Source organism: Dipodomys ordii, unplaced genomic scaffold (assembly GCF_000151885.1).
Source record: "Dipodomys ordii isolate 6190 unplaced genomic scaffold, Dord_2.0 Scaffold25, whole genome shotgun sequence".
NCBI lineage: Eukaryota > Metazoa > Chordata > Mammalia > Rodentia > Heteromyidae > Dipodomys > Dipodomys ordii.
In genome coordinates, this window is record NW_012267241.1 from 16,127,042 (window position 1) to 16,153,828 (window position 26,787).

General features: G+C 38.7%; 1 protein-coding gene across 2 annotated transcripts in view; it reads left to right on the forward strand.

Annotated features, from left to right (window-relative positions):
• Chst9 (carbohydrate (N-acetylgalactosamine 4-0) sulfotransferase 9) overlaps window positions 1–23,497 on the forward strand; it is a 229,436-nt gene extending 205,939 nt beyond the window's left edge. For both annotated transcript variants that reach the window (XM_013014862.1, XM_013014863.1), the window contains one exon: window positions 21,768–23,497. In XM_013014862.1, the coding sequence (XP_012870316.1) occupies window positions 21,768–22,859 (1,092 nt within the window). In that variant the 3' untranslated portion in view covers window positions 22,860–23,497. The remainder of the gene's footprint in view (window positions 1–21,767) is intronic.
• Window positions 23,498–26,787: the final 3,290 nt, after the last annotated feature.

Consider the following 26,787-nt stretch of genomic DNA (forward strand, 5'->3'; position numbering starts at 1 on the left):
AATACATATCTTAGGATTCATTTCCCTAACATCAACTTATCTGACCTTTTCTGCTTGACTCAGACATATACTAGTTATTGCAAATAAGGGAAACCAGGGGACCTATATTTCTTCGGGCCTGGCTTTCTTCACTTAATATAATTCTATGCCTCCATCCAAAAGAATTGCATTGCCCATTTGTTAGGAAATGGAAAGACTTGGAAAAATTATTTCTAACAAGTGAAAACCTGCTCTGATCTACGGTTGTGTAAAAGACACATTTGATGATTAGTCATCATTTTTTGGATAAAAACTGCTGGTTGACATAATCTGTGTTTTAAGAAGTAGTGATTATCAACAACAGCCCAATTCTGCAGCATCTGAGTTATCTATAAGGTCTGCATCCCCCAGGGAGGAACCTTGCATCTGTTATATCCATCCGTGGTCTTCCAGATGTATTAGTCACTTGTGTCTATCTGCACTTTGCTGAAGAGATGCCTCTTGGAGTTCATCAGAATGCCGAAAGAACAGAACAACACTCCTTGGATTCATCTTTTCTTGTTTCAGAGAGAAAGTGACCACAATTGTCCCTTTTATCATGCATAAAATGAAACAAAATTGATTTAATCTTGATTTTTACAGGGTAGCATTTATTTAAAAACAAATGTTTAGGAAGGACAAGAAATGCCCACAAACAGTGAAACTCAAAGTATCAGGAAGTACCCTATAAAAGCTACCTTGTCCTTATTAGCTTTAATGTGGAAAAAGTTATCCACAGAAGTGTTACATTACATTCTGTGGTCAATCATCAAACAAAAATGGAATAAACAACATTCTTCATTGTTTCATCACTGGCATGCCTTGCCCAAAGTGTATTAAAAGAGAATATTTTCATCATGCGATTACTGGATAATTCAATTAAGGCAATGTTCTGTGAATGTGGAATAATGTAATTTACTATGTAGAATGATTAGCCAATCGGATTTCTCCCATTTTCTAAGGCTAGGGATTAACTACAATATGACCATAAACAAAATAGATTTTATTAGGCATAATCTACTTTGTAAACAAATGAAATTAATTACTTGCCTGACCTAAAGCTTTGAAAATGAAAGACCAAAATTGAACACATGCTTCCAATTTTGATTCTGTTACAAAGATGACACTTAATATAAAAAAGTTACAATTTAACTTCCCCTCAAGTATTCCATACTCAAGACTAAATGATTCTTAGAAATATGTTCATCAACAGATGGGAGCCACTTATTGCTTCATAAACTGCAAAGCAAGTGAAATTATCTCAGCATAATAGGAGGAGATTGTGATAATGCCTCATCTGGTTATCTCAGAGATGATTAATGCATTGCATATTGTTTTAACAATACAATGAATATTGACAGATAATCATCCTTCCTCGTACAAGAAAAATAGAGAAGAGACAAATATCAGTGACACATGCTTTCTAGCAATCAGTAAGCAATTTCAACTCTATGTTAAGAGTTGTGTCAAATGCTACAAGGTTCAGGAGACCCGTTCTAACAGAATTTCCATCTTGGCAGACTAGTTGGGTACATTGCCCAGAACATTATGCTATGGCTTGCTTGCTTGTTAACTCTGTATTATAGATAATGTATAAAATCAGTAAGTAGTGAAAAGTACACACTAAGGAAGCACAGTAGTCAATGAAAAATCTGGGGACAGGAAAGCTGTGAAAACCAGAGTTACTCAGATCAGAGTCAGAAAACAAAATACATTATGGTAGCACTGAAACTGGGGAGGTTGGAAATTTCCACAGGAGAATGGATATGGATGGTTCCCTATGTATTTTGTGGGCATTTTCCTTGTGTTCCATTCCCATTCTGACTTCTTCCTTCTTCTACTCCTGCTATCATCAATCTATTTGTCAGATGGGCAGCCAAGTGAGTTTTAAAAAAGGCAAATTTGCTGTGTTTGTATCAAACCTCTTAAAATCCAGTGTTCATCATGATCTGATAGTCCTAGAAGGTGAGACCCGGCCTTCTTCATTGGTTGGTTGCATCTTGCCCTGCTGGGTTATTCTCTGATTCACAGGAAACTGCATGAGCTTGCTCTCTGCAAGCTTCTTCTCATGCAAGGACCTACATCAACCTGTTGCCTGGGCCTGAAATGCTCTGCTCTCAGATCTTGCTCTCCTTATTGTCCTCCGCTCAATCAGCTCCTTCAAGGATAGATCATCCCTAGACACCTACTTAATGGAACCTCCTGTTTTAGTATTTGCATACATTTTCCCCAGTAAATTTTTCTTGTACACTTAACTATTCTTTTTATCTTCCACCACTCAATAACATCAGCACCATGAGAACAGGAGCCTTGTCTTTGCTAACCACCCCACGCTCCCGCCTCAGCACCACACACAGTATACCTATTAGGTGTTCAATACACACTTCAGGAATGAATGTGGTTCTTAATCAGTTCTGCCAGCTGTCACAATGGTCAAGACCTGAAGAGGAAGACTTGTCTGCATAAATATTGATAGTGGGGTGAACAATGTGGAGGGGTAATACAATCTGAGGACAGGAAAGGGATGAGTAGGCTAAGACGAGAACAAGAGTGAGCTCCGTAGGGTCACTGTACAAACATGGTGCTCTTGGTAGAAATATAAAACTCATGATTAGAAGCCATATTTATGAGTATACATGTCAAGCATTGTGTATTTATTCAATTTATTTTCCACACCTCATTAGATGGACATCATTATCTTCCAGTAAGGCTGAGTTCCAGTAAGGCACCTTTAACGCTGCCTCCTTCCAATCACACAAGCCACTGGGCTGGTAGAGGTGTGAAGTCTGTGTCTTATAACCTAGGCTCCCAGGGTTCTTTACAACTTGGTCTGTTACCCAGTTATCCTAAAGGGTTACCCTCCTCATTCTAACATAAAGCACATTGACAGCTGAAAACACCTTGAGGAAGATAATGAAGTGAAAATGGCCTGGGTGAAGCTAAGAGAATGTGATCAGAGGGCAGAATAAATCCATTGGCCTTGGAGATAGTTGCCGGAGGAGTCAGAGAGCCACAGAGAAATGATTTTGTTAAAAAATGGAACTTAGAACTTTAATGTAGGGATGGGATGGGGAGGGGAGAAGAATGATAGAAGGGGTGCTATTGATTGAGATGCATTTTTCAAGAGTCCAAAAATAACCATTGAAAAATAGGGCCAGAAGCATGGCTCACTGGGAGAGCATCAGCCTAGCAAGTGCAAGGCCTGTGTTCAATCCCCAGTGCCTTTTTTAAAAAAAGGATTCCTATTACTAGCGTTATACAGTGAAAACAATCTAACTGATGAGAATGGGGAATTTGAAATGCTGCATTCTTATTCACCAAAGAAAATAGACATGTAAGTCACCATGGAGACAGCATCATAAAAGTAGTGTCTTGATGATAAAGAGCCATGGGGAATAGGTTCTCTAGTCTCTGGGAGGTTATTGGGCTTTCAAAATCCCATCAACTTCCCTCCCTTCATCCTCAGGCCAGCACACAGTATCCCAATGCCCACATATGATCATAAGTTCTCCATGATTTGTAGATGCTGAAATATCAAGATAAGTTAAAACGTGTTTTTTAAAAGACCAACACAGGTAGAATGAAAATGGATCCATGCCATAACTCCCTTGTCTGGTAAATATGTTTCTGTCAGTAATATGGAGGTAGTCAAGAACCTGAAGATGTCATGAGAAGGCTTGTCTAGTCACCCAGAAGCTCATCACAGCACATGATCACAGGTTCCATGAGAGAAGAAGCAAAATTTATGAGGAACGAACAATCTAACTGCCCCATCTATCAGCCATGTCAATGCATTTGAAATTTTTTTGACAGAGTACCAGCTCTTGGCCCTTGACATATATATATATATATATATATTCTCAAAGAAAAGCAACCACAATTACAATGGTGTACACTGTCCAGAATAAGTGAATGTGAATTTGACTCCAGCATGTTTGACCATGTTAAGGCAGCTCAGCCTAAAGGATGATATTCTCTTGGCTCCAACAGTGAGGGAACATTTTTGTAAGTACAAATGTCAAAAGTGTGTTGTGGAGTGGGAAAAAAGAAGATTTGGGAGCCAGACAAGCTCAGATTTTAATTCTGTCTCTATTATCTGACAACTGTAAGTCTCTGAGCAAGTTTAATGGAGATATTGCCCTAACCACTTGCTAGAGCTGAGGTAAAATTTAAATTCCATTACCTCAGTGTAGCACCAGCCTGGGTGAAATACTCAGTCTGTCTGCAACCTTGCAGAACCACTCTCACCAAACCATACTCTCCTATTGCTTGGTTCAGGAGCTTGCTTTATATAGAGTGAAGCCCAGTAGGGCTCAGCACAGACAGAAGTATGGAATGCTGGTTGATACATGTTTCTCCCTGTTCCCTCAGGAGGGATTAGAGTATTTTGCAATATGGTCAGGAGTTACAGGTGAGGCATATGGGTCCACCTACTTGCCTGGCCAACACATCCAAAAGTGCATGACTCTTCTTTGGTTTTTCCAGATGAATGGCCGTCAAATCCATATACTTTCCTCATGTTACCATACTGGCTGTAGACCAATTAATTACTAGTGGCCTATGGCTATGGGAATGTTCCAGAAAGCTTCCTAAATGGAGCCTGAGATTTCCTTTACCCCTCTGTGGACAATTTGTTTTCCCTGTGTGCAGAATACATAGAGCTAATAAACTATGATGTGCTTTGTGAGCAAGAATGCTGAGATATGTTTGTCCCTTCCAAGGAGGAGCTGACAGAATTATAGGATCCAAGCTTTGCAGCACCTTAGGAGAATTGTTTGCTTGTTTTTGACACCTGTGTCTCTAGAAATAAGTAGGTAGAATCCTGGCCATCCGAGTCTCAACATAAATGAGAATTGGGATGGATTTCAGCTCCAGCCACTGTGACACCACACAAATGCTGCTCCCACAGTTAACAAAGCTTTTGATATTGATAAAGTATCAATAGCAGGCAAGTCACAGGGAGAGAAATCGTCCCATAGGTATATGCCACTATCTAGAATGTGAAGTCTGCTTAAAGGCTAGTCTGGCCCTGAATCTCCCACTGTCAGCCAGTTGCGTGCTGCACCCACAAGTCTGTACTGCAGGTGGCAGGCTGCCGTCCTGGCTAAGGAAGAGGTCATTCTGCAGCCAGCTCTGGGGGGAATGACATTGTGCAGACTTTGAAGGCTCTCACCGTAAGGCCAAGAGATCAGAATCAGAGATGTTCATAGCTACACTTGGAAGGGAGAGAAGTAACAGGGAGAGAGATCACATCTATGGATATGGCTACTTCTGGTAGCCATTCATCGAGACCTTGAATCATCAGGTACAAATGCTACGGCAAAGAATCCATCCTGGAAACCCTTCAAGAGTGCCAGAATTTAAAATTAATGAAACAACATTGTTCAAATAAAAATGTTTTAAATGTATCCTTTTTAATATTTTTTATTGTAAAGATACAGAGGGTTAACAGTTACATGAGTAAGGTAATGAGAACATTTCCTATCGAGCATTGCTTTTTCCCTACCATCCCTTCCCTCTCCACCTCCCCAGCTCCTCCTCTCCCACCCCAAGTTGTAAAGTTCATTTTCAACATAGTGTCTTGTACATCTCATTGTTACAATGGGTCAGCCTGTGTCCTTGAATGCATGAATTGATAAATCCCTGGAAACACTCATTCACCCATCCCATTGTCTCATTAGATTCATTCTCCTCATTCATTAAGACAGCCTCCTCTACTTCTCTCTTGCCTTTCTGTCCTGCCTTGCTGCTTCCCCTTCTCGCTTCCTCAGTCTGAAATCCTGGAATGAACCCCTCTTATACATGGTGCCAGGAATCTCATTTTAGCATCTGTTGCCTCTCTTTCTAGTTCAAGGGCCAGAGGACCCATGGTAGCACCCACATGTGAGCTGTCTGTTCTTGACCGAGGGCTGAGGAAGCTGCCTTGAGTAAAGCTGGGTTGTCAAGTATGCAAGGGTGACATAAGTTAGAGGGGCCTGTGAGTCTCTCAGAGGTGCTGATACAGGAAAATCTGATCTGGGACTAGAGAGGCTTAACCCAATGAGACCGATGAAATGTATTACTGCAGTGACCTGCCACTCACACTTGGCATGGCTGTTTGCAGAGCTCCAGTGGCTTTAGACTAGCAGATTACATGTAGGGGTCCTGATTTGTGCTGCTTTCAGTAATTGTGTTCTCTCCCAAGCTAGGACCCCATCTATGCCATTCTGAACTTGGCTATGTTCTTGGATGTCTTCCCAAGAATTCTTCATATTTTTTTTCAATCTAAAATGCATAGGAGAGATGAGCCAATTAATTGGGCTAGTGACTTGCTCTCCACCTATCTGGGCAAGTGTCTTGCTCAGGCCTCCCTCATTGGATACCAGTGGACTATGGATAAGCTACCCTTAGATGAAGTACCACCCACCCTCAAGTGAATGCTCATGTACTCCTCAGACAGATAATGCACACAGGGTCTGTTGCCATGGTCATTTCATTCTGAGGCTGAGGCTATAGCATGATGGATGATGGATGATGTGCCTAATTTTGAGGGAAAATCAGAAAAGAAGGCCAATAAGATGCATTGGCATTTTGGGGAAACTTACTATGTATCAGACAAAATGTGTCAGATACTATACTATGAAGTTTATAACTGAATTTAGATAATTAATTCTCAGTGTATTTCTCTCTCTTTTTTTTCTGCTGCCAGGGTATCAGAATCAGAAAGATGAGAATGTAAGCATAACTTTCAGTGAAATGGACCCTTCTCTCCAGTCCAAAGTTGGTGCTAGATCTCAGAACTGCCTTTTCTTAGCAAGGAATTCTTCCATACTGTGTGGTTTAGGTTTGCTTTTTTAGCCTTATTTTATGTGTATGGACACACACTCCATGTAGACTTCCAAAGAAAGAGTAACTATGGAATGACAGAACTGAGATCTCTTTCTATGTGGGAAGACAAGCGTGTTAGAGATCCTTACTCTCAAGCAGAACCATTTAAAAAAAAATTATTGTAAAGGTGATATACAGAGGGATTACAGTTACATAAATCAGGCAACGAGGACATTTATGTTTGAACAGTGTCACCTCTTCCCTCACTTTCTCCCAGTTTTTCCCTCCAGGTCCCCCTCCCCAACAACTCATATAGTTCATTTTCAATATAGTGTCTAGTGAGGCTCACTGCTAACATAGTTCACTTTTTGTCCCACTATTTCTGTGCTTCCCCTTCCCCTTTTCAATGTAATGGATAATCAAAGACAAAAAAAATTACACTTGTACATGATAAATTAAACAGGACTCCAAACATTCACACAGTTGAGACCAAAGGAGGATATTCTTAGGAGAGGATCACAAGGGTTCAATAGCTATGTGCATATGATCACATAAAATGATACTTATTGAAATGAGCTCCAAGAAATGAAACAAGAGGTTTTAACTTTTTGTGTGTGTTTTCTTCTCTATTTTTCCCTTTTGTTGCTATTTTTATTTCAGTATCATTATTTCTATGTTAACATGTCTAAGAATTGTGATTGGGATTCCCCCTTTAAAAATGAGCCAGAGGCTGGTGGCTTATGCCTATAATCCTAGCTATGCAAGAGCCTGAGATCTGAGGATAATGATTTGAAGCCATCCTAGGCAAGAAAGTCTGTGTGAGACTCTTAGCTGTAGTAAACTATCAAAAAAGTGCCCAGAACCTGAGGTCAAGCCCTGACTGCCACTGAGAGAGAGAAAGAGAGGAAGAGAAAAAGAAAGAGAGAAAGAGACAGACAGACAGACAGACAGAGACAGACAGACAGACACAAAGACAGAGAGAGACAGATACATAGAGCAAGGATCAGGGACATTCATTGATTTTATACATTTTCTACAACTGTTCTGGCTCTGCCTTCCTTTACTCCTTCATCTCTTATTACTTCCTTCCCTGCACTCTAGCCAGCCATGTGCTAACCGCCCACACTACAGCTCCACCTAAGTCCATGCACCTACCTGCCTGAAGAGCAGCTGAAGTGATCAGACCTCTCCTCCCAGGATTCTTTAAGCATGGCTGGCAGTGTTTGGTAAAGGAACTCTCTGAGGCAGATGTTAACATTGGCTCTGGGAGTTCTTTGGTAGAATTGAGCTCCTGCTCACACTGTGTTAACTTGTTGACAATTTGCCTTGTATCTTCTGCTCACATTTTCACACTCTATTAGCATTTCCTGGACTCAAGTCCAGATTAATGACTTGCATTCAACTTCTGACTTTATGAAATGTGAATGAGGGCTTGGTCTTAAAACCTCCCCATGAAATAGGTGGGGGACATGATTGAGCCACCCTAAGAGCTGCAATCTTTGGAACCACCAGCAGTAGTGCTTTTGGCCTCACAATGTATTTTCAATCTTCAACCTAAATCTCTTTTCCAACAAGCAACCTATTTCACTGGCCCTGATCCCTAGACATATCCATATCAGTCCGTAATTCCAGTACCACCTCATAGAATCCACTGAATGCCCTGTAAAAAACATCTGGTTACTAATATACGACCAGAACACTTCACACGTGTCCCCCAAAAAAGCATTGCAAAAGCAGCTCCTGAAAACAAGGGCAAGAACTCTTCCAGGGAATTTCACTTTCAAGAACAAGATTGGGGAGCCAGGATGCCCTCCTTCATGGGAGCAATGCCAGTTTAGGCAATTAAGCACCTGATGTTGAACTGTTTTGAAGAATGTGGCTTGAAGAGGACTGAACTTCACTAAGGTCTTTATGCTCATTCAAGTGCCCATTTGTCTTTCCTCCCATCCATACTGGTGTTTCTTTCTCCTCTTTCTTTCTTTGTCTTTGTTTTCATTCCAGCTGAGCTTTTCTTTTTTGCTTTTCCATTTCTATTTCCCAATTGTCTTCAGCCTTCTCTTTTCTTACATCCTTCTTCATTACTATTGCACATTTACCATCTAGTCTTCACTTGGCTGAGTGTTTTATGTGAAGGAGAAGGAAGAGGAAGGAGAGAGGGGAAAAAAGCAGAGGAAAAACACCTGATATTTACCTTGAAAATGCTTGTCATGATGAAGTTGCTCCATATGTAAATACTCATTGACTAAATCAATTTAAAAAATAGCTTACATTTATAGAGAACATCCTTTGTGTCAAGAATATCTGCATGCATTTCCTGTAATCCAACCACCCTACAGGTAAATGTTTATTCTCTCCAGCACCAGGAAATAGGAGACTTTAAAAACAAAATAAGTAAACTATGGTTACCTAGGTAAAAGGAAAGGCACACAAACAACTTCTACCTGATCCCAAATCCACATTCTGAACTAGTATACAAATACAGATTTTTTTCTTCTAACTGTCTGGTAGGTTGTTTTGTTTTTTTAAATATAATTTCATTTATTAGACATTACACAAAAGTGTGTTGCGTAATATGAGATAAACTTTTTTAAAAGCCATAAATTGGAGGTTTTAAGTGTCTTCTGGATATCAGCAAGAGCTGTGCTGACTCGGGCAAGTTACTCAAACCCTCTGAGCTTCAGATCATCTGTTTGTAAAATGAGTATCTCTGTATCTCATCTTTAGGTTGATTGCAGTGATTAAATCTGCTTGCCTATGCCCTTATACTCTTAAGGACACAGACAATGGGAAAAGCCTTGAAGAGGAGAAGAAAGTCTGAAACAGGAAATGGAAATTATTTTGTGTAACACACACTTTCTCTCCAAACCCCATTCCTTCATTTCCAAGTCAGGATTGGCTGCCTTTCATCAGTCAAGAGTCCCCATCCCTGCATAACCAGCTTTGGAGACCTGATATCTACAAACAAGATCCTCAAACCCAAGGGGTCTTAAGACTAGTGAGTGCTCACACCCACTCAGTGACACCACTGTAATAGGTGCTGCTCCCAATTCCTCTTTCTGAGAAATGGAGGCCATTCTTCACCCTCCTCCTTTCAGTTTAATCTGCTCACTTGCCTAAATTTATCCAAGTAATTCTTTTTCTTCCTTCTCACCTCATTGCCCTTAGTTCCTCTCCAAAGAATTGCTAGTGGACAGCCACAGTCATCTTCTGGGCAATCCGCATAACCCCAGCACTATCTCACAACTTGCTTGGATGTTTAAAAACATGAATCTGTCACTGTCTCGTTGAAAGTCCCCATGATTTATAGGATAAAGGGCAGAGCCTCAGGCCCTGCTTGCCTCTCACTCACCTGAATCTGGACCCTTGTGGACTCTCACTGACAGCAGATACCATGCTATCCACTCCTGGCTATCCTAACTAGGGGCCTCCCGGCCTTCATCCTAGACTCACTGTAAGCAATGAGGTTTTTGGGTTTTGTTTTGTTTGTTTGTTTGTTTTTGCAAAACTTACCCCTAACACTCTTTTCAGAAAAAAAATAATAAGCACTCGTCTGTATTTCCCAAATACTGCTTGCAACCTTTCATTTCTGTAATTATCACCATTTTCTCATAAACTGCTTCTTTTTCTCAGTTCACTTAAATATAGACTTCCCTAAAGGGGCACAAATTATATCTGTTTTATCCTTGTCAATGTGTTTCATTCTTATTTACCTAACACAGTACACCAGAGTAGTTCCATACCAGTGAATGAATGATTCCAGTCCTTGAGTTATAGTTCTCAACAGCAGATAAAATCTTACAAAATGAATATACTTGTCAACAGCATTAAACTAATGTGAGCTAGTTGCATTAGCAAGAAGTACAGAAATGAGAGTGCTTTTCCACTTCAACTAAGTTCAAACATATGCTGTTTATGCAAGATTATATTCTCCATGCTAATAGATTCCTGAGACTGTACACCATCATCTAGTATAGCAAAAATAAATCAGAGACAGTCACTTAAACAAACTAACTAGAATAACATAAAAGTGCTAAACAGAGAACTTAACACGCTGGACCACTCATCTCTATTTCTGTTGTCCCAGTTCCTGAGAGCACAGCAAAAAGGTCTCTATTATGCTATCATATTAATTAATTAGTTCATTAATTAATGCCATAATTATTTACTTAGTATGCTTTTCCCTGTATGAATATCAGCTCTCTGTGGGCAGAAAGCACACTTGTCTTATCCATCATATCAGTCTGGGTATGATGTGTTCCCTTGGTTTGATGGGAGAAAAGAAGAGCAATACATTGATATCTTACTGACTGAAAAAGAAATTATAGTGACACAGAGACACAGAGACCAAGGGGGGGGGGGGGAAAGAATGAACCTTTCAGGCTGATTGATAAGTTAAAGATTCCAAGCATTTTTACCATTTCACTTACTTGAATATTCCCTGTTTTCATCAAGAGTCATGTATCTTTCAACTAACTTTGCAGTATCTTCTCTTCAAAGGTATTTAAAGATAACTATGGAAAATTATAGTCATGGCCTACCACTAAGTTGTGGTTAAAGGAGTTTTTCCAATGCAAAAGTCACATAACAAGTGTAAACTGAAATAAAGAGTGTAGAACCACTCAATGGATGTCCGAGTGGTTTTCATGAAGAAACTATGATTTTTATATTGCCCTGGAAGATTGAAAGACTGAAAGGATGGGTGCGGAGTCTGAGAGTGAGGATGCAAGACAGTATTTATCAAGATCAGTTGTCAAGATAACTGCAGAAACGTCTGGCAAGAAGATGCCCAAGTGAGGCAGGTAGCAATGTGAGGTAGGGAGGCAGGACTTCATAACTAGTACAGCCAGTCCAGAAAATCCAAGGATGAAAATCAAATGCTTGGGAAGGACTAATTTAGTAATAACTTTCGGGGAAAAAATTTGGGACTAATTAGGTGAATACTAAAGAATATCCAATTAAAAGCTAATGAATTTTCAAAGATTAAAGACAGAAGCATTCTGAAGTGTAAAATAGCTAATTTACTTTCCAATTGTTAAAGCATTTCTTAGATTTTGTGAGTGATGAGCACAAAGTAAAAAGAAAATGATCTCTGAAGAAGCTGTTTCTGGTAGTTTTAGATGTTTGCTCTAAGGGGCAGAGTGAGGTCTCCCAAAGACAATGGAGATGGAAGATTTTACTCTTCTTGTTTAGTTAATGTTATTATTGTTAGCATTGTGGCTGGCGATGCTGATGGGAAGTCACTAAAAAATAAGCATCAGATGTAACATGTCATCACCTTTGATTTGTAGTCCAAACTCCTCAGTCTTAGGTAGCCCTGGCTGGGATTGGGAGGAAATAGAGCTGGACAGGAATGAGGAGGGGGCTTTGCCATGGCATCCTGAGAACAGTCTCCCAGCAAAGACCAGTGTGTAAACAAGAAAGACTCTGATCAGGCTGCATTATACTCATTAACTGACTTCTGGAATTGAAGCTTTTTTGTACAGCTACTTAAATATAAACAAATAATCTTTTGGAAAAAAAAAAGATTGTGCTGCTCCTGAGGCTTGAACTCACAGCATTGTCTGTCAGTTTTGTTTCTTCTTTATGTTTTTTGTTTCTTGCTCAAGGCTAGCACTCTACCACTTGAACCACAGCTCCACATCCAACTTTTATGGTGTTTAACTGAAAATCCCAGACTTTCCTACCCAGGCTGGCTTCAAATCACGGTCCTCAGATCTCAGCTTCATAAGTAGCTTGGATTACAAGTATAAGCCTCCAATGCTCAGCTAATAAACATAAACTTTTTAAAAAAGAAAGATACTGGGAGGCATAGAAAGGGAAAGGAAAGGTGAACAAATGCAATCATGCCGTCCATGATACACTGTGGAAAATGAACTACAAAATTTGTGGGCAAAGGCAGGAGGGGAAAACTAGGGAAAAGCAAAAGAAAGCATGGCATTGCCCCCCCAAATATGTACTCATTACTTGACTTATGAAATGGTAATCTCTTTCTACAACAATTTAATAATGACAAAAATAGATTTAAATAAAAAAGAAAGGTATTTTACCTAGTCTGGCTGAGGGTTCATGTCATATTCCTAGCTTACATTCAAGTTTTGTCTCTTCTACCATTCTCTCCTTCACCCTTGGATGGGAGAACTCCAGAATTTGGCCCTTATTTGGTTCATTTCCTTTGTGTCACTGTAGCTCTGTGATTCCCAACTGCAACCCATTGCCTATGGGACTCAGGGAAGCTTGTTTACATTCAGGACCAGGAGTCTCACCTCAGATACTCTGGTCTGGTGTATCCACAGTAAAGCCTTAGAATCTCACATGCTGACAATGTCCCCTGGCCCCCGACAGGGACCGCAAGGCAGCGCTGAGTGACTTTGAACCAATCTAATTTGGCAGGCAGCAAAGGCTCTGTGCACCACACCCATTTTAGCAGCTCTCTGTGTACCTATTTTATTTGCTTCTCTTCTGCCAAAGATTTGTTTAAACACAGATTTTTTTCAGTGCCTTAACAAGACTTAACCATTTGTTTAACCTTGACCTTTAGATGAACACCATTTTTCTTTGCCAACGTCATAAAACTACTATCTGGAATCCCCCATTTACTTATTCTGTGATTAGTCATTGATCATCATCTAGGGCCTGGCACTGTGTTACATAACATAAAGAACAAGGACGATAAGAGCTCTATAGTTACATTTCGTTCAAAGGAGGTGAAGTAAAGCAAGAAAAGATAGTGTAAATATGAATAAGCAAAATCCTTTCATATTGTGATTAGCTTTAGGGACAGTCATGGAAATGCTGGGACTTTTAGAGAACATGACTGAGAAAGATAGATAGATAAAGTCTCTATACAGAGCTCACCCTCTGAGAGCTGAAGAATGAAGGACAGTTGTGCTAGCTGCTGGAATCTTAATAAATGTGGCCAAATCTTTGGAAAATGCTAAATGACAGTGAGCTAGAAGTTTGTCAATGGTGGATCAGGAGATGAGGAAAGTGGGATTGGGCTTGATGATAGCACAGGTTTACGTCAAACAAAAACTCTTCAGTGAATAACAAAGTGGTCAAAGGATTGAGTTTATCCAATGTGGAATACCAGGACAAGGAACGATGTCTGATTTGGAAGTAGAGTCCTCCTGAGTGTGTGAAGAAAAGAGACTAGTGATTGGGATAAGGGGAAGGGGAGGACACAAGTGTTTCACAGAATCAGGGTATTCTCTTTTACTGGTATTGCTGGGGCATGTTCTGGAAGCATAGTGTACTTCAAGGAAATCCACTATCTTCTGGTTTGAGAGACACCTGATTTCAGGAGATGAAATTTCATATACTAGAGAAGTTCAAGGGAGAGTCTGGTCCAGCTAGGTTTCATATATAAAATCATGGAAACAAACATTCCAGAAGTCACTAGAGGATCAAATTTCTCTAGGGCTGGGTGCCGGTGGCTCACACCTGTAACCCTAGCTACTCAGGAGGCTGAGGTCTGAGGATCAAAGCCAATCTAGGTAGCAAAGTCCATGACACTTTTATCTCCAATTAACCACCAGAAAACCATAAATGGAACTGTAGCTCAAAGTGGTAGAGTACTAGCCTTGAGTAAAAGAGCTGAAGGACAGTGCCCCAGTCCTGAGTTCAAGCCCTATGACAAAAAGAAAAGAAAAGTCTATAGAACACAGTGGAAATCTGATTGGGTTGGATTTTTGGTTTTGTTTATGGGGCAAATGACAGAAATGACTAGGGCATATGGAAGGTAATGAACAACTTAGGAGCTTTGCAATTCACCCTGTCACTGGGACAATGGACTATCACTGAAATAACGATAATGGTAATTATTATTTACAAATTATTATAATTTACAATTATTATTTACAATAATTTACAATTATTGTTTACAAATTATTATTTACATAAGTTGGTGCAAAACTATGGTCAATTTATATAGTACTGGTTAAAAGTTTACAGGATATCTTAAATCAGGAATGAGACAAGGATGTCCACTCTCTCCACTTCTCTTCAATCTAGTATTAGAATGCCTAGCTACAGCAATAAGACAAGACGCAAACATAAAAGGGATCCAAATAGGGAAAGATGAAGTAAAACTCTCCCTCTTTGCAGATGACATGATCTTGTATGTAAAGAATCCCATGGACTCTGCTCCCAAATTACTCAAGGTGATTTCAAAACCTTGGCAAAGTAGCAGGGTATAAAATCAGCCCTCAAAAATCAATGGCTTTTCTGTATGTCAACAATGAGAAAAGTGTGGCTGAAATCAGGAAAGCAATTCCATTCATAATAGCCCCACAAAAAAAATAAAATATCTAGGAATTAACTTAACAAAAGAAGTGAAGGACCTCTATGATGAAAACTTTAAAAACTTGAAAAAGGAAATCAAAACAGAACTTAGAAAGTGGAAAAAACCTCCCATGCTCCTGGATTGGAAGGATCAACATTGTGAAAATGGCAATACTTCCCAAGGCTATCTACAAATTCAATGCGATATCTATCAATATTCCAACCTCATTCTTCAAGGAAATAGAAGAGGCAATCCAAAAATTCATATGGAACAATAAAAGACCCCGAATAGCAAAAATGATCCTCAACAGAAAGAACGGTGCTGGAGGAATATCAATACCAATTTTCAAACTCTACTACAAAGCCATAGTAATGAAAACAGCTTGGTACTGGCACAAGAACAGACCTCACGACCAATGGATTAGAATTGAAAACCCAGAAATGAACCTACAGACCTATAGCCATAGAAACTTTGATAAGAGAGCTAAAAAAGTAGAATGGAAGAAAGACAGCCTCTTCAGTAAATGGTGCTGGTGTAACTGGTTAATCACTTGTAGAAAACTAAAGCTAGATCCTTATATATCACCCTGAACGAGAATCAACTCCAAATGGATCAAAGACCTCAGAGTCAAAGCAGACACTCTGAAAACATTACAGGATTGAATAGGAGAAACCCTAGGACTCCTTGGCACAGGCCAAAAGTTTCTTAATAGAGACCCAGAAACACAACAAATCAAAGAAAGGTTGGACAAATGGGATTGAATGAAATTGCAGAGCTTCTGCATGGCAAAGGACACAGCTAGCAAGATCAATAGAAAGCCTACAATTGGGAGAAGATCTTCACTAGCCATACAACGGACAAGGGTCTCATATCTACAATATACCTGGAACTCAAAATATTAAATCCCCCAAAGAAACAAAACCTCAAAGAAACAACTGCCCAATAAATAAATGGGCTAAAGACTTACAGAGAAATTTCTCTGAAGAGGAAAGAAGGACTGTCAATAGGCACATGAAGAAATGCTCAACCTCCCTAACCACAAAAGAAATGCAAATCAAAACAACATTGAGATTCCACCTCACCCCAGTTACAATAGCTATAATCAAGAACTCTAATAACAACAGATGCTGGAGGGGATGTGGACAGAAGGGAACCTTACTGCATTGTTGGTGGGAGTGTAAACTTATTCAACCACTTTGGAAAGCAGTATGGAGGTTCCTCAAAAGACTCCACATAAGGCTGGGAAGTTGGCTCAGTGGTAGAGCGCTTGCCTTGCATGCCTGAGGCCCTGGCTTTGATTCCTCAGCACCACATAAGCAAAAGAAAAAAGCCGGAAGTGGTGCTGTGGCTCAAGTGGTAGAGTGCTAGCCTTGAGCTGAACTGCTGAGGGACAGCGCCCAGCCCAGAGTTCAGGCCCCATGACCGGACCCCCCCAAAAAAAAAGAAAAAGACTCCACATAGAGCTCCCCTATGACCCAGCAATCCCACTTTTGCGCATTTACCCAAATGATCACAAACAAGACCACACTAAAGCTACCAGCACAACTATGTTTATTGCAGCATTATTTACCATAGCTTCAGTAGATGAATGGATCAAGAAAATGTGGTATATATACACAATGGAATTTTATGCCTCCATCAGAAAGAATGACATTGCCCCATTTGTTAGGAAATGGAAAGACTTGGAAAAAGTTATCTTAAGTGAAGTAAGCCAGGCCCAAAGAAACATAGGTCCCATGGTTTCCCTTATTTACAATAACTAGTATATGTCTGAGACAAGCAGAAAAGGTCAGATAAGTTAATGTTAGGGGAATGAACCCCAAGATAAGTATTCAAATTTTTTTTGTTTTTGCTTTCCCTTTCATGCAAATAAGATGATTTCTTTGTTGCTTTGTATGTCCCTCCCCCACGGTATAACCCCTGTTTTCACAGCATTTGATGTTGGTATAATTTGTGGAGGGGAAGGGAAAAAACAAATCGTTTAACTGGAGATACAGGTGGACCCATTGCAACAATGAGATATACAAGTTGTTATGTCGAAAAACAAACTTTACAACTTTGGTGGGAGTGGAGGGAGGATTGGGTGGGGGAGGGGGAGTATAGGAAGTGATGGGAAGGGGAAACAAAGAGGAGACAACAATGCTTGATAAGAAATGTACTCCTTATCTTGCCCATGTAATTTAATTGTAACTCCTCTGTGCAGTATTCTCACAATACAAAATTAAAAAAAAAATTGAGATTCCACCTCACCCCAGTTAGAACGGCTATAATCAAGAACTCTAATAACAACAGATGCTTGAGGGGACAGAAGGGAACCTTACTTCATTGTTGGTGGGAGTGTAAACTTGTTCAACCACTTTGGAAAGCAGTATGGAGGTTCCTCAAAAGACTCCACAGAGAGCTCCCCTATAACTCAGCAATCCCACTTTTGCGCATTTACCCAAATGATCATAAACAAGACCATACTAAAGCTATCAGCACAACTATATTTATTGCAGCATTATTTACCATAGTTAAGATATGGAACCAACCCAGATGCCCCTCAGTAGATGAATGGATCAAAAAAATGTGGTCTGTATACACAATGGAATTCTATGCCTCCATCAGAAAGAATGGTATTTCCCCATTTGTTAGGAAATGGAAAGACTTGGAAAAAATTATATTAAGTGAAGTAAGCCAGGCCCAAAGAAACATAGGTCCCATGGTTTACCTTATTTGCAATAACTAGTATATGTCTGAGACAAGCAGAAAAGGTTAGATAAATTGATGTTAGGTGAAATGAACCCCAATATAAGTATTCAAATGATTTTTCTTTCATGTGATTGTTTCTAACATATTTATAAGATGATTTCTTTGTTGCTTTGTATGTCCCTCCCCCTCAGTATAACCCCTGCTTTCATTCTATTTGATGTTGGTATAATTTGTAGAGGGGAAGGGCAAAAACAATCAGTCTAAATAGGGATACAAGTGGACCCATTGCAACAATGAGATGTACAAGTTGTTATGTCGAAAACTGAACTTTACAACTTTGGCTGGGCGGGGACGGGGGCAGGGCGGGGGGGAGAGATGGGAAGGGATGAGAAGGGGAAACAAAGGATGAGGCAACAATGTTTGATAAGAAATGTACTCATTATCTTAGCCATGTAATTGTAACCCCTCTGTACAGTATTTTCACAATAAAAAACTTTAAAAAGTTTACAGGCTAAAGATTATTGATCAGAACCAAGAAGGGTACAGGGCTTTGAAGGATACAGCTTAGATGTCTCTGGATAAGACAGCAGACAAATGATTTTAGAGATGAGAGTCCAAATAGATGGTTCCCTAATGAAGATTTTGTACAGATCTTGTGTAGGCTATGCAAATTGATGTGTGGTGAGGTAGGACTATTCACAAACCTCTTGCACTGGAAAGAAGCACTCCTCCATCCCACTTGCCCTTCATGATAAAGGGCAACAAAGCCTGAAGTTACTTCTTTCCTCTTCTGCTCAGTTTGCTAGAAAATTCCTAGTCGTCCTTCAAGACCAAATCCCCTTCATTGTTGCTTCACAAAATTTGAGAACAATTACTATTTTTTAATTTTTAGTATTTTTTACTGTAAAAATACTGTACAGAGGAGTTACAGTTACATGAATAAGGTAATGAGTATATTTCCTACCCCCCCCCCGTTGTTACCCTCTCCTTTGTTTTTCCCCTACCATGCTTTTACTCCCCCCTCCCCAGCTTCTCCCTCCCCCCCCTGCAAAGTTGTAGTTCATTTTCAACATAGTGTCTTGTACATTTCATTGTTACATTGGGTCAACCTGTATCCTTATTTCAGCTTTTTGTTATTTCCCTTCACCTCCCCAAATGAGAAAAATGTGTATACAAGATGTATGGCACAGGAATCAAATACAGTGACAACAGGAGTTATACCATGGGAAAAGAACATGCAAAAGAAACAAAAAAAATTACATAGTACATTATAAGTACATTAATAAAAACAACAGCGACAAAGATAAAACCTCTTTTGTCCCTACCTTGGGGTTCATTTCGCTTAGCATCATGTTATTTGAGAACAATTACTATTAACTATGGCCTGTTCTAAGTACTGTAGATACAAATGGTAAATATAGATTTTTCCCACCATTTTCTCCACCTTTAGATTTATAGCATCATGCATTACCTCCAAAGTACATTATTTATTTGTTCAATTTTTCAATAACAGCCAGTGGCTCAGGCCTACAATCTTAACTACTCATGAGGCTGAGATCTGAGGACTGTGGTTCAAAGTCAGACTCGGCAGACAAATTTGAGAGAGTCTCTCTCCAATTAAACAGCATAAAAGCCAGTACTGGCAGAGTGGCTCAAGTGATAAAACACTATCCATCAGTAAAAAATCTGAAAGAGATTGTGAGGCTCTGAGTTCAAGCCACAGTATCAACATATATATACTAGTATATGCACATGTGCACACACACACACACACACATTTTCTTTTTTTAAATTTTTTTCTCTTTTCAAATTTTTATTTATTATTTTTTGTTTATGTGGTACTGAGCAACTGAACCCAAGGGCTCATGCATGCAAGGCAAGCACTCTACCACTAAGTCACATTCCCAGCACCCACCCACCCACACACACACACACACACACACACACACACACATTTTCAATAATGTGCTGAAAACTGATTTATCTCAAATCAAGTCTTCTCTACAATCTTCTTAAGTCTAAGTAAGATATAATTTCTCTGCTCAGAGCCCTTCAATTCTCTTTTTTAGTTTAGGCAGAGTAAAAGCCAAAACCCTTACAATTACCTTTACCTTATCAGGGCATACCGCCTTGCAAATGTCAACTTTCCCAGCCAATGCAAGAGTAGTAGGAAGGGCAGGCCTGATACAGGAAGGGTCAGGTGGTGAGCAGGTGGCAAGTGGCCCAGCTCATCCTTCAGGAAAGAGAACTGAAATCTCATTTCCACATATGGATAAAGTTGAATGCATTTTAAGCTATTGTGATAAAGAAATTTAGAAAAGTAGAACATGGGCTGGGAAGTTGGCTCAGTGGTAGAGCGCTTGCCTTGCGTGCCTGAAGCCCTGAGTTTGATTCCTCAGCACCACATAAGCAGAAAGAAAAAAGCCAGAAGTGGTACTGTGGCTCAAGTGGTAGAGAGCTCGCCTTGAGCTGAAGAGCTGAGGGACAGCGCCCAAGCCCAGAATTCAGGCCCCACGACCGGACCCGAAAAAAAAAAAAAAGAAAATGAAAAGAAAAGTAAAGTAGAACATTTTCCAAAAGGAGGAAATAGATCATTCTTTGAAAACACTTAGAAAACTAAATTGGTCATCAATTTTGATAATTACTCTTGCTCTAATTTTTTTTATTTTTTAAGTAATTATACAAAGTAGTTACCATTCAATAAATCAGTTTATAAGTACAATGCTTCTCAATTGATGTCACCCCTTTCATTATTTTCCTCCATACCTCCCAACCCATCTCTTCCCCTGGATGTTCTTAATTTCATGGAATATGCATTGGATATTTTATGACTGCCTTCTCCCACCTTCTCTCTTCATTCTTCTACCTCCTCTTTACTTCCCCTTCCACAACTTGCAAGTGCCAGGCTCCTGGTACTCATATTGTTGGAGTATGAGTTCATTTTTCTCCCCCACAAAGACCATATCCAGTTAATACATTTGTGTGCACTTGCATGCAACCCTTGTTTACTTGTACATTTATAATTAGTCTAGCTTCCATGCACCCTTTTTCTCTCTGGACCTGACTTATTTCACTTAACATAATTTTTCCAGGTCTATCCATTTCATTGCAAATGATGTCATATCATTGTACCTAATGAATGAGTACAATTCCATTGTGTATATATTCCCAATTTTTTGAACCATTCATCCATTGAAGGCCATCTGGGCTGATTCCATATCTTAGCTATGGTGTATAGTGTTGCAACAAACACAGTCCTGCAGTTCTGCAGGTGGCTTTACTGTGTCCTAGTTTGTATTTTTGGATAAATGCCCAAGAGTGGAATTCATAAATCACAGAGTAATTCTATGTTTAATTTTTTGAGGCATCTCTAAGTTGATTTCTAGAACGGTTGAACAAATTTTTATTCCCACCAACAGTGGATTAGGGTTCCTTTCCCCCGATCTCACCTGCATCTGATATTTCTCATATTCTTGATGACCTTTCTAACTGGGGTGAGATGGAATCTCAGTGTTGTTTTGCTTTGCACTTCCTTTATGGTCAGGGATGTTGTCTTGCTCTAATTTTTTTTAATTGTATTACTTTAAACTCCTATCTGCATTATGTAGTGTTCAATCCAACCACAAGTTCTGTGTTTTGTCTCAATGTTCAAGGATACTAACTCAGTATATGAAGATAACATACTCATTAACATTGCATAAATAACTCATGCACGGACTGATTACGTCATATTTTATTGCATTATAGACAGTAAACAAATCCCAGATCCTTTCCTCCATCTTATGAAGTCCTTTTTCATTACTGTACTTTATACTCAAAGCTTACTACACAATGTGGGTTCCATATGCCTTGCTAAACCATTTCTGGCAGTCTATATGAAATGTGCTCTCCAAATATATTAAGTGCTTTATTTATAGTATCTACACTTAAGAATAAACATTCAAAAATCTTTTTTTTTCTATTTTAACAGAGCCCCAAGTTTCACATACCTGAGGAGGTAAAGAAAAAAAAGGACAATCTATTACATCCTGGAAGGCCTACTAGAGTGTTAACAAAGACCAGCAGCCACTCACAAGGAGAGAACCAAGATCTGGATAAGGTCTCAGGGTCACTAACAAACCATTTGATTGAAAGTCATCAAGGAGCAAAGACTGTTTTCAAGAAGTATAGTGAGATTAATTGGCCATTGGACACTCGGCCTTTAAACAAAAGTTTAGTCAGAGACAACAAATGGAAAAAAATTGAGGTGACCCAAGAGGAACGCAGGTCCTTCCTACAGGAGTTTTGCAAGAAATATAGTGGGGCAAGTCACCCTCAATCACACCTCTTTCATATGGTATCTAGGATCTATGTAGAAGACAAACACAAAATCTTATACTGTGAGGTGCCCAAGGCTGGCTGCTCCAACTGGAAAAGAATTCTGATGGTGCTAAATGGGTTGGCTTCCTCTGCATACAACATATCCCATGATGCAGTCCACTATGGGAAGCATTTAAAAAAGCTAGATAGCTTTGACTTAAAAGGGATCTATACTCGTTTGAATACCTACACCAAAGCTGTCTTTGTTCGCGATCCTATGGAAAGATTAGTGTCAGCATTTAGGGACAAATTCGAACATCCCAATAGTTATTATCATCCAGTATTTGGAAAGGCAATTATAAAGAAATATCGACCAAATGCCTGTGATGAATCATTAAATAATGGATCTGGAGTCAAATTCAAAGAGTTTGTACACTATTTGCTGGATTCTCATCGCCCAGTAGGGATGGATATTCACTGGGAAAAGGTCAGCAAACTCTGCTACCCATGTTTGATCAACTATGACTTTGTAGGGAAATTTGAAACTTTGGAAGAAGATGCCAATTACTTTTTGCAGCTGATTGGTGCTCCTAAAGAGCTGAAATTTCCAAACTTCAAGGACAGACACTCTTCCGATGAAAGAACCAATGCTCAAGTGGTGAGACAGTATTTAAAGGACTTGAGCAGAACTGAAAGACAACTGATCTATGACTTTTATTACTTGGACTACTTGATGTTTAATTACACAGCCCCATTTTTGTAGTTTGCATTCATTGTTCTAAAACCCTGTATTTACTTAATGATGATGGCCTCAAATCAGCTACTCTAATTTTCCTATAATTCTCTGTATGAGGGAAATTTTTAACTAAATGCAGTTGTCCTGATTTAATGAGTTTTTTTTTTTTACTGAATAGGACAACAGCAATTGGCACAAAGTTATAGGAAAATCATCTAACATAGACACGTAAACAACTTGAGTTGCTTTAAAATGTTTGGAAAAGAGCTGCTTTGGCATTATGGATCATATTGTTGAAGCAATAACCTAGCCAGCTGTTACATTAACTAAAACAGCCTCTTGTAATGGTAGAATAAGGCATCTAAAATAGCATGAATGTGTATCAGTATCCTGGAATTCATTGTCTAAAGTGCATGAATGTATTTTTTAGCAGTCTGTGCTGTATTAATCAAACTATTATATCATTTTCTCATACTCTGGAAATCTTTCTATCAGCTGTAATGATAAATCCATTTTAAAATGATATTTGGACTTAGGCATTTTACTTTATTTTAGGAGGCATCACATGAGTTACAAGATGAGAATATAACACGAAAATAGATGAGACCCTGGCTTTTTATATTTAACTGCCAATAAGAAAATGCACAACATACTAAGATCAAAGCCACAAAAGCAGCCTACATTTTTTCCAGAAAAAAAAACTTGAGGGGATTGATTCTGCTTTCTTTTGTACAGTCCATGAAGAGACAAAATGAATACAACCACTGAAGGTCCCCATTTCTGAAGCAGGTGGTTGAGATGTTTATGCTTCATCAGATACAAATGTGCTCCTAATTCTGGTTTAATTGGACAGGAGGGAAATTGTTTCAGGATGGAATAATCATCAAAAACAAAAGTTGCCATTCTGAATCTAGACCTCTAACAATAACAAAGTTTTATAAGAATATTATTTGAATCAAAGCATCATGTGCATAGCCTTATATGTGGAATTCACTCTAAGAATAGCTTTTGTTTGCAGTCTAATTATTCAACTTGGGAATGATTTTTTTAAACTAATATACCACTTCAAAGATAGGTTATGTTCTAAAGAATAAACATAACAAGAGCCCCTAGAAATGTTTTTAATAGGCTTATGCATACGGAAATTAAGGTATTTTCTTTTTAAGTTTAAATATTCTATACTAACAAAGTCAAATACCATTGCATTCAAATATTAAATCAAAGTCTTTGGAAAATAGGACCATGTGTCTCCCTTACAAAAAGTTTAATGCACTTTGGAAATTTTTTCCAAAGCAGTCTAAATTAAAAGACACATTTTAATGGGAAATTTATTTTAATTGGTCAACTATTACACTGAGTTAACCAAACCACATGCCAGTCAAACCCTGTATAAATGGCTTTGTGGCATTTTCCTCTTCTTAAGTTATTGTTTTAAATCAGCAAACATTCAGTAATGTCTCTCAAAGGAAACCAGATATTAATGTTTGAATACTAATAGACTTGAGATTATTATAGTCATACTTATTTCATTTTGATTTTCCATTTCATGGCTGAGTATCCAAGAATTGCTTCACTCTGTATGTACATCTTCCCTGTCTCATCTGTGTCTCCTGAGGAGTAAGTAAACTACAGCAGGCTGAGTGATCAGAGGTATTAAACCCTCCAGACTAACCTTTTACTACTTTTCCATTCCATTTACTCCTGCCTCTAGACCCTACACCCGAGTTGTGTTTTACTCTAGAATAATCTAAATTATATAAATTTAAATTTTTCTATACTATAATGTGATTTCCAGAAACTTATAAACATTGAGCTTGCAGGTAGATTGGAGGGAAAGTATTTATATATAATTGACCAAGCAACCCAACTTTTATTCCTAAAACTACGTAAAGCTATCTATATATGTGATTTGCTACAAAGGATAAAGGCCTTATCTTAACGGTATTCCTAAAATATGTGTAATATACAAACAAACAAAATCTTTCCTTTCATAGCTTTGGAACACATTTATAACAGGGTCATTTGTACTAGCATTTCTAAAGCATTCAGGAAGCACAGGACACATATACACATACACACACACACAGCACATGAATTTATTTGGCTTTGGTGATTTAATGAGAGGATGAAATAATACACAGTGCTCTAAATAGCTATTTATAACATCTTTGTTTAGAGTAGTTAGTCCTTATCTGCAGCTTCAGTTACTTATGGTCAGCCATGATATAAAAATATTAAGTGGAAACATTTGAGAAACAATTCATAAGTTTTAAATAATGTACCATCCTAATTAGCATGGTGAAAACTGTCTCCGCAGCTGGGAAGGTGGTTTAGTGGTAGAGTGCTTGTCTTGCATGCATGAGGCCCTGGGCTTGATTCCTCAGCACTATTAAAAAAAAAAAAAAAAAACAGAAAAAGCCAGAAGTGGCAGTAGCTCAAGTGGTAGAGCGCTAGCCTTCAGCTGAAGAACTGAGGGACAGCGCCCGGGCCCAGAGTTCAGGCCCCACAACTGACAAAAACAAAAACAAAAACCTGTCTCCCTCCTTGACTATTTCACCTCAAAGAGGAATTATTTCTTTGGCCAATATATCCTGTTGTATATGCTAGCTACACATTAGCCACTTTATAGTCAGTACAGTTACTAGATTGACTGTCATGGTATCACAGCGTTTGTGTCTAAGTAACCTTTATTTAGAGACCAAATGCTTCATCACAATGCCTGTACTATTTACATCACTTTAGCTTACATCATCACATGAAGAATAAGTACCATCCATTAAAATATTTTGAGAGAGAAAGGCTGGATCTCACATAAATTTGACACTTACTGTCATACTTGTTCTATTTTATTGCTAAATTCTTGCTGGCCTGTCTTACTTTGTCCAATTTGTAAGTAAACTTAATCTATGTAGCATTAGATACAACCTATGGACTCAAGTATTCACTGGGTAGCTTGAAGCATATCACCCCATAGATAAAGTGGAAAAGGTTAATTCTTCATGCTCCTTTTCTGGCTATTTCCACTGAAACTGTGTAGCTACAGATGGTTCTTCATTCTTTTTCTAAATAAAACCTCTAAAACTGACAGAGACCCTGTGTTTCTGTGTGTTGTGGAAGATAGATCTTTGCCACAGAAGAACAAACTGTTACCTGTTCTTTATTTTACATGATTCCTTTTCATGTTAAGGCCAAGAAAGGTGGCCATTATCTTGGACCCCATGTGATTTTAAATACCTACTTCATTTATCTCACTTGAACTCACAGCTCACATTCCCTGTTCATCATTCCTGCCTCTTTGTATAAATCCATGCGAGAACATTACTCTTCTTTGGATAGTCACAAATTCATGAATTTAGTTTCCAAAGGCAGCTGACTAAATCTAAACTCATCTTCCAGATGTCCAATGTCTGCATTTTAACATGAGCACACTTGAGGTGTGATCCATGTCCTCTAATTAAACCCAAAGGACAATAATTGTTTTCATAGACAGCAGTAACATGATGGGCATATTCACGCAGTTATTCATACCTGGAATTAATGTTACAGTAAGAAGGTTTCTGTTAAATCCAAAACCACAGTTATTTAACCTGTAAACTGCTTATGTGTATATGTGATTGATGTGATTGTACATTGATTGTCCAATGGACATGTATGTAGAAGGGACCTAACTTTCTGATTGTCTTACGTGTGTTTGTAAATAGTCATTAACTCAATAGAAAAGTCAGGCCATGTGCTGCATTCTCTGGAATTTAAAAGCTACTTAGGAGAAGAAAAGATGTTTTTATACTTTGTTTATGAACAGTTATTCTTTAGAAAGGTGTTATCTTCTAAAATCTATCATCTTTTGTAGAGGGGAATATATAAGCAGATGCAGACAATATTGAATATTAGAGTTTCCTTTGAAAATATCTTACACTGAATTAGTAGAATTTAGGATTTGCAAGCTGGGACCAGA